This window comes from Dipodomys spectabilis, unplaced genomic scaffold (genome assembly GCF_019054845.1).
Source record: "Dipodomys spectabilis isolate Male_0828 unplaced genomic scaffold, ASM1905484v1 ptg000003l, whole genome shotgun sequence".
Classification (NCBI taxonomy): Eukaryota; Metazoa; Chordata; class Mammalia; order Rodentia; family Heteromyidae; genus Dipodomys; species Dipodomys spectabilis.
The window spans coordinates 12,481,636-12,496,812 of record NW_024870680.1 but is presented as its reverse complement, the minus strand read 5'-3'; the positions used below and the strand labels follow the sequence as shown (position 1 = coordinate 12,496,812).

The 15,177-nt window shown below is 36.3% G+C and overlaps 1 protein-coding gene across 1 annotated transcript in view; it reads left to right on the top strand.

The window, feature by feature from the left end:
- Positions 1 to 15,177, top strand: part of Acer3 (alkaline ceramidase 3) — a 112,784-nt gene that overhangs the window by 19,736 nt on the left and 77,871 nt on the right. Inside the window, exon 2 of the mRNA XM_042689991.1 lies at positions 12,210 to 12,320. Within this exon, the coding sequence (XP_042545925.1) occupies positions 12,210 to 12,320 (111 nt within the window). The remainder of the gene's footprint in view (positions 1 to 12,209; positions 12,321 to 15,177) is intronic.

Here is a 15,177-nt window from a genome sequence, read left to right as displayed (position 1 = left end):
GTGTATACCATGCACAGTGACATGGAGAAGCTCCAGAGTCAGTTGAGGTGGGGGCTTTTTAGAAGAAAACATTGGCAAACACCTTATTGTGGTTTCTAAGGGAAGGAACAGTACAGTGTAAATAGGTTTAGAATTGGCTAGTTTGAGTGATTTATTTTTTGAGACAGGATTTGATTGTGTATCCCAGACTAGCCTCCAACTCACTATCCTTCTGTCTCCGTGGCTCTGTGTGTTGTGATTATATGTATGTACTACCACACCCAGCTAATTTGAGTAATTTTAGTGAGGCTTGGAATGGTGTTGCTTATAACCTGGCCCTGAGTAACTGGAGTGGGGAAACAACTCTAGAGTATGAGAAACTTGAAAAGGGGTACGGATTGTGACTATCTACTCCTACGAGACATAATCCTACCAGGGTCAACAAGTCCCAATATGTCAGATAGAGAAAATGTGCTTTTTTACAGCATTGTGTTGGGTGACTGTAATGTGGCAGTGAAAAAAAAAAAGCAAATAATATACTATTTTCATGTTCTCGCATTACAATGAGGGGAGATGACAAATAGCCAGTTTATAAATGGCTCCTTATTAAGTGATACATAATATAAAGAAATAAAACAAGGCTAGAGGATTTCTTTAAATAAGACCATTTAAGGTAGGCTTCTTTGAGTTGGTGGCATCTGGCTTAAAACCTGAATGAGAAGGGATATATGGCAGTCAGTGGTGTTAATGTTCTAGATAGTACTGCAGATATCTAAGGCTAGAATGGATTTGGCTTGTTCTAGAAATATTAAGCTAGTGTTGAGGGAGTGGTTGCTTAAGGAGAGTAGTGAGAAGAGGAAGACAGTGTTGGCATTAGCCTGTTAGATCATGGTAAAGAGTTTGGCTTTTAGCCAGTTGCCAGTGGTTCATACCAGTAATCCTAGCGCCTCAGAAGGCTGAAATCTGAGGATTATGGTTGGAAACCAGTCTGGGCATGAAAGTCCATGAGACTCTTATTTCAATTACCATCAAAAAGTGGAGTTGTTGCTCAAATGGCAGAGCACCAGGGTTGAGTGAAAAAGTTAAGGGGAGAACACTCAGGCTCTAAATTCCAAGCCCCATTATTAGTGTGTACACATGTGCAAACCCTTCCTTTCACACAGAGTTTGGCTTTTATTTGCAGTTGTCAGCCTTTGCATAATTTTAGCCAAGGGAATAAATTGTTTTATTGTTGGTTCAGAAAAAAAGTCTGATACAAATATCAATGACTAATATTTGGGAGATTTTTTTTTCCATACTACAATTATATGATAAAAAGGAGGTTGGTATTTAGGAATTTTTTTTTCATGAAACTATGGCTACTTATAAGGCTTTAGATCACAGTGGGAAATTAAAATAAATAATCAAGATGGAATTTTAACAGAAGAATGCAACAAAGCAAGCCTCTGTGCTCTGGCTCCAAGTCTTTTTAAATATGATTAGGAATGTTGGGGTGAGCTCAGTGGTAGAATGCTTTCTTAGCATGTGAAATGCTATGAGGTAGATCCCAACACTAAAAAAAGAAAAAGAAAAAGAAAAAAAGAAAAAGAAAGAACTTGCCATCAAGAACTGGGCATGGTGGCATATTGTTATTCTAGCTCTCTAGGAAGCTGAGGCAGGAAGATCGTATGTTGGAGGTCAGCCTGGGGTACATAGCAAGATTTGGTCAAAAACCAAAGAAAACAAACTTTTCATCAAGAACAGTATAAAGGTAAAATTTAAACATCCATAAAGGCCAAAATAAGAGAAAAGGAATAATATCTATCTATCTATCTATCTATCTATCTATCTATCTATCTATCTATCTATCTAGTCAGAGAGGACATTTTGTCTACAAAGTAACTTTAGTAGGAAATTGGGAAACTAAAGATAGTTTTAAAGCCCGGCACTGGTAATCCTACCTACTCAGGAGGATCACAGTTCAAAGCCAGCCTGGGCAGGAAAGTCCGTGAGACTCTTATCTCCAATAAACCACTAGAAAAAACTATAGCTCAATTGGTAGAGTACTCACCTTGAGCTGAAGAGCTGAGGGATAGCATCAAAGGCCAGAGTTCAAGCCCCATGACCAAAAAAAAATTTTTTTAAATATAGTTTTAAGCTGGAGAGGGGATAATGTAGTTCTGTAAATTATAGATAAATGAGTGGTGAGAAAGCCAAGCAAAATGCAGAGATTGCTTGAAGTAAATTCATATGTTCTACACTATACATAGAACAATAGAAACATTTTCACAAAGAAAATCATAATTGATAGCTAGCATCTTACAGCTTTAAACTTCATTTCACAAACAGTATGTGCTTTTGTTAGTTTCTTAGAATTAAATTTTATTTTAGTAAGAAGAATAGGAATGCTTAAAATACTTATAGGCATATGTACTTTATTTTATTTATACCGTTATTGTAAAGGTGATATACAGAGAGGTTACAGTTACATAGTGTCTAATGAGTGTCACTGCTGAATGTGTTCACCCTTGTCCCACCATTTCTGTGCTCCCTCTTACTCTCCCCCAAACAGATGAACTTACAAACAAAAGGTACAGAAAAAGCATTTGACAGGATTGGACACCCCTTTATGATAAAAGTTCTGGAGAAGTTAGGAATCCATGGAATATTCCTTAATATAATAAAGGCTGTATATGACAAATCTACAAGCCAGCATTTTACTTAATGGTGAAAATCTAAAACCATTTCTTCTAAAATGAGGATCAAGACAAGGATGTCTGCTCCTCTTCAACATAGTACTGGAATTCCTAGCAAGAACAATAATTATGGCAAGAGAAAAACATAAATAAGATCCAACTAGGGAAAGAAGAACCAAAACTATCCCTCTTTGCAGATGACATGATCCTGTATTTAAAGAATCTGATAGATTCCTCCCCCAGATTACTTGAGCTGATCCTAAACTTTGGCAAAGTAGCAGGTTATAAAATCAACCCACAGAAATCAGTAGCTTTTCTGTATGCCAACAATGAGATTGAGACTAAAATCAGAAAAGCAGCTCCATTTGTAATAGCTTCAAAGAAAAAACAAACAAATAACCCCCCAAACCTAGGAATTAACTAAAGACATGAAGAACTTCTATTATGAAAACTTTAAAAATTTGAAAAAAAGAAATTAAAGGAGATTTAAGGAAAAGTCATATGCATTTTAGGTCAAACCATTTGACAAAAGGTTATTTTTGTTCATTTGTGTTTAGAGACAGATTCTTGCTATATAGTTCTGGCTGGTCTTAAACTCTTGATCCTCCTGCTTTAGTCTCCTGAGTGGTAGGATTTTAGACCCATCCTTCCTGGAAAGAAAAAGATATCTATTTAGTACCTTTAATGATGAAAGAAAAACATAAGAAAATTAAGGTGCATGATAGGAAATACAAAAAAAATCTTCTATGAATGTGCTCTTTTTGCTTTATCATAAAAGTCTTTAAGGTGTTCAAGCCTATTGGTTAGCTTGTAAGCCTACAGAAAGAAGGAATTAAGATGGTCATGGTGGTTCAGTCTATAACAACAACATCCTGGAAACCAAGGCAGAAGGATTGAGAGTTCCAAGACATTCTGTGCTATATAACAAGTGTTTGCCTCAAAAACAAAACAAAACGAAGTTGGGCACTGGTGGCTCATGCCTGTAATCCTAGCTAATCAAGAAGCTGAGATATGAGGATCGAGATATAAGGATCGTGGGTTGAAGCCAGTCCAGGCAAGAAAGCCCAGAGACTCTTATCTCCAGTAAACTACTCAAAATGCTAGAAGTGGAGCTGTGGCTCAAGTGGTAGAGTGTTAACCTTGAGCACAAAGAGATTCTAGGACAGTACATAGGCCCTGAGTTCAAGCCCCAGGACTGGCAAAAAAAAAAAAAAAAAGTGGGGGGAGGTAGAAATTAGGAGGATTGCAGTTCCAGGTCAGCATGGCTAAAGTTATTGAGACCTTTATCTTGCTGTGTGGTATATGGCTGTGATCCCCAGTCATTTGGGAGGCCTATAGGTTAGAAGGATCATGATCTGAGGCTGACACTGGACAAAAATGTTAGACATTACTTAAAAATAACTAAAACATAATAAGGATTTGAGGGTGTGGCTCTAGTGAGTGCTTGGCTAGTAAGCAAGAGGCCCTGAGTTCAAATTATAGTACTGCCCAGAAAAAAGAAAAATTGAGTCACTTGTTAAGCAATCAGAACAACATGCAGACTTAGGCATGTCTTTTCCCTTTCTTTTTCTTATCTTTCCCTTTTATCTTTCCCTTCATCCCTCCTTCCTTACCTTCCTTCTCTCTCCTTCCCTCCCTTAACAAGGTTAAATCATTCCCTCAAAGAGCTGAACAATATCGAGCAAGTTCCTTAATCTCACTGGGCCTTGATATATAAACAAGGATTATAGCCAAGAACATAAACTGAAAACAGGTTAATATATTTCTGCTTATTTTCTTCTTTTTATCTTTTTTAACTTTTATTCTCTTTATTTTTAAAAAGAAAATGATTTTTGAGTTTTTAAGTAATATATTCAGTGTTTGGTTTGCAGCTTTATAGAAAAAAGACCATGGGAATATTCCAGTTATATGTGTGGGTTAACAATAGTGCTATTTCAGTTGGATCACAGAAAAACTCTGTTTTGTACCATGGCACACTTGTCTTGGCTGACCTATCCATTTTCTTTAGTTTTCTTTGAAAAGTTTTTTAGACCTTTAAAGCTGACACTTGGGGAGTGACTATCCTGGTAACAAGTATCTTGTTCCATTGGAACTTGGCCCAAAGGTTCTGGTAGAACTGACACAATTTGAGAGATTTGGGGATGGTGATTTTGAGGGCATGCATGTATATACTCTTAATTTTTCCATACTACTTAGGAATTTGATTTAAGTTTAACACTATTTAGTAATGTAAGTTAAAGAAATTCATGCTGGGTGCTGGAGGCTCACACACACACCTGTAATTCTAGCTAATCAGGAGGCTGAGATGTAAGGATCATGGTTTAAAGCCAGCCCAGGCAGGAAAGTCCATGAGACTCTTAACTCCAGTTAACCACCAGAAAACAAGAAGTGAGCTAGCTGTGGCTAGTGGTAAGAGTGGTTTAAGAGTGCTAGCAGAAGAGCTCAGAAGAAAAAAAGGAAATTCATAAGCCTATTTTTACTTAATGTTTTGTCTTAAAATTAATATATGTTTGCTTATATCACTGAATGAAATACCACTAAATGTAAACAACCAATTACATATTTCAAAAGGAATTCAACAACTCACATTTCATGTTTAAACATATTCAAGCTTAACCATTTGCCATTATTCATATTTACCTGGAGGTTGACCAAAAGAAATTAGGGACTTTTACTTCATTTGCTAAAGAAGTTTGAACTATATTTAAAATTAATAGGCTAATAATACATAATTTAATAAATTTAAGAAACAGAGCCACCAGTTAGGAAAAGAATAAAGTCTAAATGGAAACAGTTAATTGTCTTGTTTTGCTTTAAGATTTGAATTAATAGTTATGATAAAATAAAGGAAGATGGGCTGGGAAGGTGGCTCAGTGGTAGAGTGCTTGCCTTGCATACATGAGGCCCTGGGTTCGATTCCTCAGCACCACATAAGCAGAAAAAGCCAGAAGTGGCACTGTGGCTCAAGTGGTAAAGTGCTAGCCTTGAGCTGAAGAGCTGAGGGACAGCGCTGAGGCCCAGAGCTCAGGCCCCATGACTGGCAAAAATAAATAAATAAATAAATAAAGGAAGACTTTGCTGAATTTTTTTCATCTTATAGAATTACATATCATTTTATTGACATATGAGTTGGCTATGTGCTGATTTTGACATGACAGTATAAAAAATGTTGTGGTAAAGATTTCATAAGTTTGAAAGGACTCATACTTCTGTATAGAGCATATTCACTTTATGGTTTTATATAAAGGCAAAAGATATGGTACATCAGGAAAGAGAGGACAGGACTGAAGATATGAAAGCATCCCAAAGCAAGCATTGAAGATGTGAAAGATGTCAAAAGACAAAACTCCCCAGGGCTTTTGATTTGAACACAGGTCTCTTTATATCAGAATTGCACCACCAGGATCTATTAATTAAATTTGTGCTTCAGGAGAGCTCAAAGTCAAGATTCCCATGAGATATTTTATGTTTCTCTGATCACACAGGGTTTTTTCCCCTAGTACTCTTAATACTTTTTATTATGGTGCTATAGATTGAACTCAGGGCCTTGTACTTTCTAAGCAAGTACTCTACTGCCTCATTGAACAACACTTCTAATCTAGTTCTTTATTCATTTAGAACCTTATTTGAAGCTGAGCATAGTGGCCCAAGCCTGTAATCCTAGCTCTTTGGGAGGCTATGCTTATTGTAGCACTCTTTAGAGTAGCCAAATGATATAATCAGCTGAGGTGCCCAACAACAGGTGAATTCATAAAAAAGATATGGTACATATATGCCATATTAACATAATATTAACATATTAACATATTAACATATTAACATAACCATAAAGAGAATTGAAATCATGTCACTTGCAGGAATCATATTTAGTGAAATAAGTGAAATCAAGCCCCCCACCAAAAAAAAAAAACCCCACAAAAGAACAGGTATCATGTTTTTTTCTCATATGTGGAAGCTAGACTTAAAAGACATACATAAATATAAAAGACATGGACATGAATATATATGTATATATAATTACATGTATACAAACATGTTTTATATAAGTATATGTAATATAAGTTATATATGTATGTAATATAACATAAATTATAAACATACATGTATATGATATACGTAAATTACATATGTGTATGTAATATAAAATATATAATATGGATAAACATAGAATGTGAGTCTAACTAAGGGAGAAGAGGAAAGGGAAAAGGAAAAAGACAGAGTGTAAGTAATTTTGAGAAACACTACAATTATACATGAAAACAACCCAAAGAACTTGAATGGAGCTATTAATCAGTAGATTAATGGGGTAAGGAAAGAGAAACAGGCTCTGTTGTTTAGGGAGAAGGATAATTCTTTCCCTTTTTCCCTTTCCTCCTATTCTCCCATCCCCCCCCCCCCAAGCAAATATTCTACTACTTAACTACGTTACCAGTCCCTTTAGAGTATATTTTATTAGAAAAAAGATGTAATTAGTAACTTGTGACTGAATATTAACCTTACTCAGTGAGCATATTTATTCAAACTTCTCTTTGGTAAGCTTCCTTTTACTACCAATTTTATGTTCTTTCTTTTCTATTTAAAAATGCTTTCAACAACTAAATTTGATAAAAGCCCTTATAAGCTTGGCCTCAGGGATTCTGAGAATTCATGCCAAGATTTCAAGGAAGAAATGCTGACTTTTATTAATTAAGGGATATACGTATTTCTAGGGAAAATGAGTTTTTTGTGACTTTTTGGTAACATAAAAAATATTAGTGGCTCAGTGTCAGTGGCTCATATCTATAAGCTACCCAGCTGATCAAGCAGGTTAAAAAACATGAGATATTCTGAGTTCATGCTTCAATGTTGCCAAAATAATGGTATCAGTATAACTTCTCAAATTTATTAGTACTTTTTATGTACCAGCCACCATGCAAGCAATTTAATTATACAGAATTTGTGTGGGTGAGATGGTCTTGCATGTTTAAAGTTACTTTTTTCTATGGAAAGAAAGTAGGTAAATTTAGTAGCAGAATTACTTAAAAGTATAATGACATACTTTTGGTTATATTTTTGCATAACCAATTGAAATGCGAGGTGGGATTGTATTCTGCCATAAAAATCTTAGTCAAATTTATGCCTTCTCTTTTCTCCTTTCCATCTCACAGCCACTTTGGTTGAGACCTTATCACTACATTATACTTAGAGTTTTTGCAGAAGTGTCCTTGTTTGTCCGCTGGCAATCTCCAGTTATTCAAGCTTATCTTAAAGTGAATTATCATTGCATCTTTACACTGCATTATTTTTTTGGCAATTTCATCCTCTGTTATAAAGTACAAACTTCCTTCAGTTTGTTTGGGAGATCACAGATATGCCTTCCATGTTCATCTTCCTTCCATTTTAGTAGCTTTACCTCCTGATACAGTTTGTCCCTAGACATAATGTAAGTTACTTCTCATGGTTTCCTAGTTACATCATGTTCCTTCTTGATTTTGCACACATTTATGTTATCTCTGCCCTGAGTACTGTTTGTTCTTTGTACATTCCTAAGTCCTAGTCATCTTTTAAGGCACACTCATCTGCTATCTCTTCTGTGAAAATTTCACTAGCTGTACCAAAGTAAGAGTTAATTATGATATCGTTTTGTATCAACTTTAATTATGGTAGTTTTATTTTATGCTGTAATTTTTGTGTTATATTCATTTATAATATACTTTTATTGTTTTACTCTTTCTTTCCTCCTCTCCTCCCCTTCATTCTTTTGTTCTTTCTGTTTTGTTTTATTTTATTTTGGAGATCTAACCTACAGCCTTGCATATTCTGTGTTTTTCTTTTCTTTCTTTCTTTTTTTTTTAAGCAGACCAGGTGCTGGTGGCACACATTTGTAATCCTAATCTTAGATTCTCAGGAGACTGATATTTGAGGATCTCAGTTCAAAGCCAGACCAGACAGAATAAGTCTCTGAGACTCTTATCTCCAGTTAACCAGCAAAAAGCCACAGTAGAGGCTATTGCTCAAGTGGTAGAGCACTAACCTTGAGCAAGAATAAAAACAAAACAAAAAACCCCAAGTGAGTGCTTGAGACCCTGAGTTCAAGCTCCAGTACAGGCACCAAAAACGAAACAAGGCTGGGCACCAGTGGCTCATGCCTGTAATCCTAGCTAATCAGGAGGCTGAGGTCTGAGGATTGTAATTCATAGCCAGCCCAGGCAGGAAAGTCCATGAGACACTTATCTCCAGCTAACCAGAAAACCAGAAGTGGTGCTGTGACTTACAGTGTACAACTGACAAAAAACAAAACAAAACTCCAGATTTTAGAAGGTAAACTTTTTATTGTATATGAGCGTACCTTTAAAATTAAATAAATATATATAATTTACATCAAAAGTGAAACTTTCTTATCAGTTTTTCTCATATATAATGCTACATTTACATGTATTATGCTTCTGCTTTTTACTTGATTTACTTTTTATAATGGAAGTCAAGGATGGGGGCCTGAAATATGGCTGTGATGATGGGGAAGAATGTAAGGGACATGACTACAGTGAGCACTTTTCTCTCTTATCCCTTGAACCTTGGTCTCCAGTGATAGCTTAGTATCTCTTTCAACTTACACAGTATTTTGTCACCACAATAGGTAGTATGTCTGATCTTCACATGAAAAAACATAAGTGTTTAGAACCATTAAGTAACCTGAATGAATATGTCACAAAAGAAAATATAGCAATAATAAAGATGGGTAAGATGATACACACCTGTAATCCCAGCGGTTAGAAGGCTATGACAGGATAGTAATGAGTTTGAGGCCAGTCTGGGCTGTATTGCAAGTTATATGCCAGTCTGGAATACAGCTTATTTTCTTATAAGAGAATAAGGTTCTGTCAGAAAGAAAAAGTAAGGATGGGGGGAGGGGGAGGTAAGATAAATACGAGAGAAGGAAGAGATAGAAGAAATGTTATTTTCACCTCTTAAGAAATTATATTTCAAGATTACTAAAGTTACAGTGTGAAGCAATCAGCCTGACTTATTTGTTGAAATAGGGTTTTGCTTAGTTTTTTGCTTGAATCACAGTCCTCCTACCTGATCCTCTCTATTTTTGGCTTGGATTGCAAGTATAAGCCATGTTCGGTAGTGGTGTTAACTGGTTCATAGGGTGGTTCTGTGTTTAATTTTTTGAGGAGCTCCCATACTGCTTTTCAGAGTGGTTGAACAAGTTTGCATTCCTACCAGCAATATACTAAAGTCCTTTTCACCAACATCCTTGCCAGAATCTATTACTGTGTTGTTGTTTTTTTTTTTTTTTTTTGATCGGTTGTGGGGCTTGAACTCTGGGCCTGGGTGCTGACCATCAGCTCTTCAGCTCAAGGCAAGCACTCTACCCCTTGAGCCACTGTACCACTTCTGGTTTTCTGATGATTAATTAGAGATAAGAGTCTCATAGGACTTTACTGCCCAGGCTGGCTTGGAACCATGATCCTCAGATCTCAAACCTCTTGAGGAGCTAGGATTGCAAGTGTGAGCCACTGGCACCTGGAATTGTTTGTATTCTTAGTGAGCATTTCTTCATATGTCTGTTGGTCATTTTTACTTCTGGTAATTCTCTATTTAGCTTATTTGCTCATTAATCAGGTAAATTATTAATTATTAATGATAACTTATTGATTCTTTGAGGGTTTAGTTTCTTAAGCTCTCTGTATATTCTAGATAGTGCTTTTGTCGGATGTATGCAAGGTTAGCGGGGTATAAGATCAAACCACAAAAAACAGTAACTTTCCTTTAGGCCAATAATGAGAAGATGAAGACTGAAGTCAGGAAAGCAACTGTAATTGTAATATTCTTCCCTAAAATAAAATCTAGAGATCAGCCAAACCAAGGACATGTACAAAAAAAGGAAGGACCTGTACAAAAAAACTGTAAGATTTTGAAGGAAATTGGAAAAGATATAAAGAAGTAGAAAGACCTTTTGTGTTCCTTGATTGGCAGAATATTAACATTGGGAAAATGGCAGTTTTGCCCAAAGTAGTCAACAAATTCAATGCAGTGCCCATCAGAACCCTATCTCCATTCTTTACTGAGATAAGGAAAACAATACAAAAATTCATATGGAACCACAGAAGGCCTCAAATCATAAAAACAATCCTGGGCATGAAAAGTAGTGCTAGAGGTAGAATAGTTCCAAACATTAGACTATATTACAGAACTATAGTAATGAGAACAGCTTGGTACTGGAACAAAAACAGGCCTGAGGACCAGTGGAACAGAATAGAAGTCACAGAAATAAACCCACAGACCTAAAACCATTTAATATTCCATAAGGGAGCCAAAAACATAGTCTGGAAGAAAGACTTCTTCAACAGATGATGTTGAAAAATTTGGATATTTACATACAGAAAATGGAACCTGGATTCCTATCTATCATCTTGCACCAGTATCATCAATTCAAAATGACTCCCTTCAATATAAGACCTGAAACCATTAAATTATTACAGGGAGGAGGAGAAATTAGGACTGCTCTGCACAGGCAGGAAGTTCATTTCTGTCTTTTTTTTGGGGGGGGAGTCAGGTTGAGGGGCCTGAATTCTGGGCCTGAGCACTGTCCCTTAGCTCTTCAGCTCAAGGCTAGTGCTAACACTTGAGCCACAGCGCCACTTCTGGCTTTTTTCTTTTGGCTTATGTGGTGCTGAGGAATCAAACCCAGGGCCTCATGGGCCTGAATTCTGGGCCTGAGCGCTGTCCCTCAGCTCTTCAGCTCAAGGCTAGTGCTCTACCACTTGAGCCACAGTGCCACTTCTGGTTTTTTTCTTTTTGCTTATGTGGTGCTGAGGAATCGAACCCAGGGCCTCATGCATGCAAGGCAAGCGCTCTACCACTGAGCCACCTTCCCAGCCCACAGGCAGGAAGTTTCTGTGCAGAGATTTAGAAGCACAGCAAATCAAAGAAAGAATTGATAAATGGGACCACAGTAAACTAAAAAGTTTCTGTATAGCCAAGGATGCTGTTAACAAGCTAAAAAAAAAAAAAAAGACAGCCTAAAGAATGGGAGAAAAATGATTCTTGTCTTGTCTGACTTCAGAGGCAATAGTTTCAGTCTTGCCCCATGTAGTATGTGTTTAATATAAGTATGTTGTAGATAGCTGTTATTATAAAGTATATTTATCATAGATAACCTTTATTATGTTGCAATATGTTTCTTCTATTCCTGCAGGGCTTTTATCATGAAGGGATTTTTGAGTACTTTTTCTGAAATGATCTTAGAATTTAAAATTCTAAGATTTATCATTTATTTTACTTGTATTGTTTATCTCCCATATTGACATTTATTTACATAAGTAACATTTCTAGCAAAATAAACAAATTTAATAAGTGAATTTATTTGGCAGATTTTATTTTGATTTACTTGGATTTTTTTGTAAGAATTTTTTGCTAAGTATAGAAATTTTTTCTTGTGCACTTTGAAGATATCATTCTACCATATTTCTGAAAAGCCACATTTTATTGTTAAAGGCCAAATTAATGTATCTTTATTTTTAAGTGTTATTGATAAATCTAAATATCTTCTCATCTTTTCTTCTGTAGGGAATACAGTGAGTAACCTGATTATGATCATACCTCCACTTTTTGGTGCAGTTCAGACTATTAGAGATGGATTGGAAAAGCGGTACATTGCTGCTTATTTAACACTTACAGGTATGTATAACCCTTCATCTAAAATTATGTGCCATATTATATGGGCTATTTTTTCTTTTTTCTTTTTTTCTTTTCTTTTTTTCTTTGTCAGTCTTCGGGCCTGAACTCAGGGCCTGCGTGCTGTCCCTCTGCTCTTCAGCTCAAGATTAGCATGCTACCACTTGAGCCACAGTGCCACTTCTGGCTTTTTTTTTCTGCTTATGTGGTGCTGAGGAATCAAACCCAGGGCCTTGTGCATGCAAGGCAAGCGCTCTACCACTGAGCCAATTTAACAGCCTATATTTTTTCTTCTTTCTAAAAGCAGTTCTTAGTATTCTGTTTGTTATACAATATGAATATGTTCTGAAAGTCCACAACTAATTCTAAAAATATCACCAATTAATTGAATTAGGCTTCAAATAAAATATTTTAAAAATTGCAGAATACTTTAAGCATATGGAATAGAGGTTATATAACAAATATACATATCTTATCACATAGTTTTGTCAGATTATTTGTTTTGTTCTCTTTTATTTTGCTTTGTTTTGTTAGTGGTTTTGGGGATTGGTCCCAAGACCTCAAAGCAAGTACTCTTTCACTAAGCTGCGTCCCCAGCCCTGCTTTGTCAGTTCTGAATAGTTTGTAGTATTTTTTTTAGATTTTAACTTATCCTAAGGAAATCTACTGTAGATAAAATTCAAATTTCCTTTGTATTCCTTCCTCATTTTATCCCCTTTAGCCTCCCCACTCAACCCTGTAAAGAGCTAACCTGTCTTAAATCTGATCTTATAATTTTCTCACATGCTTTTTGTTTAACCTCCATATATATGTTCCCTTAAAAATGAATGTGGTATAGATATGGGTATGTTGGCAATGGTTGCAGTCCCAACATTTAAAGGAGCTGGAGCAGAAGGATCACAAGTTCAAGGCTCGATAGAACTGCACAGTAAGACCTTGTCTCAAAAATAGTATATATCATATAGGAAAAAGAATACATACAATTTTGCTTGGTTTCAAACTTTTTGGAAAGAATATTAGTCTGGTTTTAATCCTCTGTATTTTAACTCACATTCTTTACTTGTCTGTCAGGTACAAACTATGTCGTAGTCAGTTTTGTATCCCTATGGTTAGGCAAGTTAATGGTCTTCAGTGAATAGTGGATAGGTGGATTAATCAACTTTACCAAAGCCTAAGGTAGGAAAATCATTTGTGTCATTTAATTATTATCATTTGTGTCTTTAATTATTATGAAAAAGAAAAAAATACCAAAGAAAAGTAGATTGTTGTTTCTTTAATACAGTTCTGTAAGTACAGTTTATTTTTGTTGTTGTTGTTTTTTTTGTTGTTATTTTTGTTTTGTTGTTTGCTCATTTGCTCATGTTAGATTTTGTATGTGTGTCTGTGTGCTGGTCTAGGGCTTGAACTTAGTACCTGGGCATTGTCCTTGAGCTCTTTTGCTCAAGGCTTATGCTCTTGAGCCATACCTCCACTTCCCACTTTTTGGTGGCTAATTGGAGATAAGAGTCTTACTGCCTTTCCTGACTGGCTGGCTTTGAACCATGGTCCTCAGATCTCATCTTTGTGAGTATCTAGGATTACAGGTGTGAGCTACCAACACCCAGCTATTTATTATATTGAATATTCTTTACATATGGGCCAAGAAGACTTATGTTTGGTATAAAATCACAAGCTGAAGTGTATCATATCAGATTGTACCATAATTAATCATTGCATATGAGAGACTTCTGAATTTGTTACTCATAATATGGAGTTTAAGAAAGTTACTTGATCTCTCAGAGATATCCATAAACTTAGCCCTTTTCTTTATATCTTGTGGTGTTTTGAGTATATTTTTATAAAATATGGACAAATCACTAGCAGTAATAACAAGAATAAAAAGATTTGAGGCTGAGCACAGTGGCTCACAACTAATTACTCTAGCTACTTTGGGACACAGAAATAAGGAGGATCATTGTCCAAGGCCAACCCAGGAAAAAGTAAGTAAATCTGTGCATGGTGGCATATGTCTGTCCTCCCATTCATGCAGGTGGCATAAATAGGACTGGCTGGGGGCTAGTGGCTCATGCTTATAATCCTCAATACCCAGGAGGCTGAGATCTGAGGATCAAGTCTTGGAACAAGCCTAGGCAGACAAATCTTCAAGACTCTTCAGTTAAAAGCCAGATGTGGAGGTGAGGTGAGGCCTAACTGGTAGAGCGCCAGCCATGGTTGGAAAAGCAGAGTAAGATCACAAGGCTCTGAGTTCAAGCCTTAGTACCAGCGCGCGCACACACACACACACACACACACACACACACACACACACACACACACACACACATTTTCAAATCAATCAGTCATTAAGTAAGTAACTAGGAATTTTACACTCCAGGCCAGCCTTGGGTAAAAATGCAAGAGCCTATTCAAAGGATAACTGAAGGTAAAAGAACTGTGATTAAGGCTCAAGTGGTAGAGAGGTCCTGAGTTCAAGCCCCAATATTACTTCAAAAAAGACTTGATAGACCTTTGGATAACAGTATTATCCAAGTTATCCAATAAATTCTAAGTTAAAATTTATTTACTTACCCACCCAGAAATATAGATCAAGAAGTAAATAAAATAAAACCATATATAACCCATACTTTGAGAGTTAATAGAAGCCGGGTGCTGGTGGCTCACCCTATAATCCTAGCTACTCAGGAGGCTGAGATCTGAGGATCATGGTTCAAAGCCAGCCTGGGAAAAAAGTCCGTAAAACTCTTATCTCCAATTAAATATCAGAAAACTGGAAGTGGTACTGTGGCTCAAGTGGCTCTTGAGCTGAAGAGCTGAGGGACAGCGCCCAGGCCCAGAGTTCAAGACCCACGACCAAAAAAAA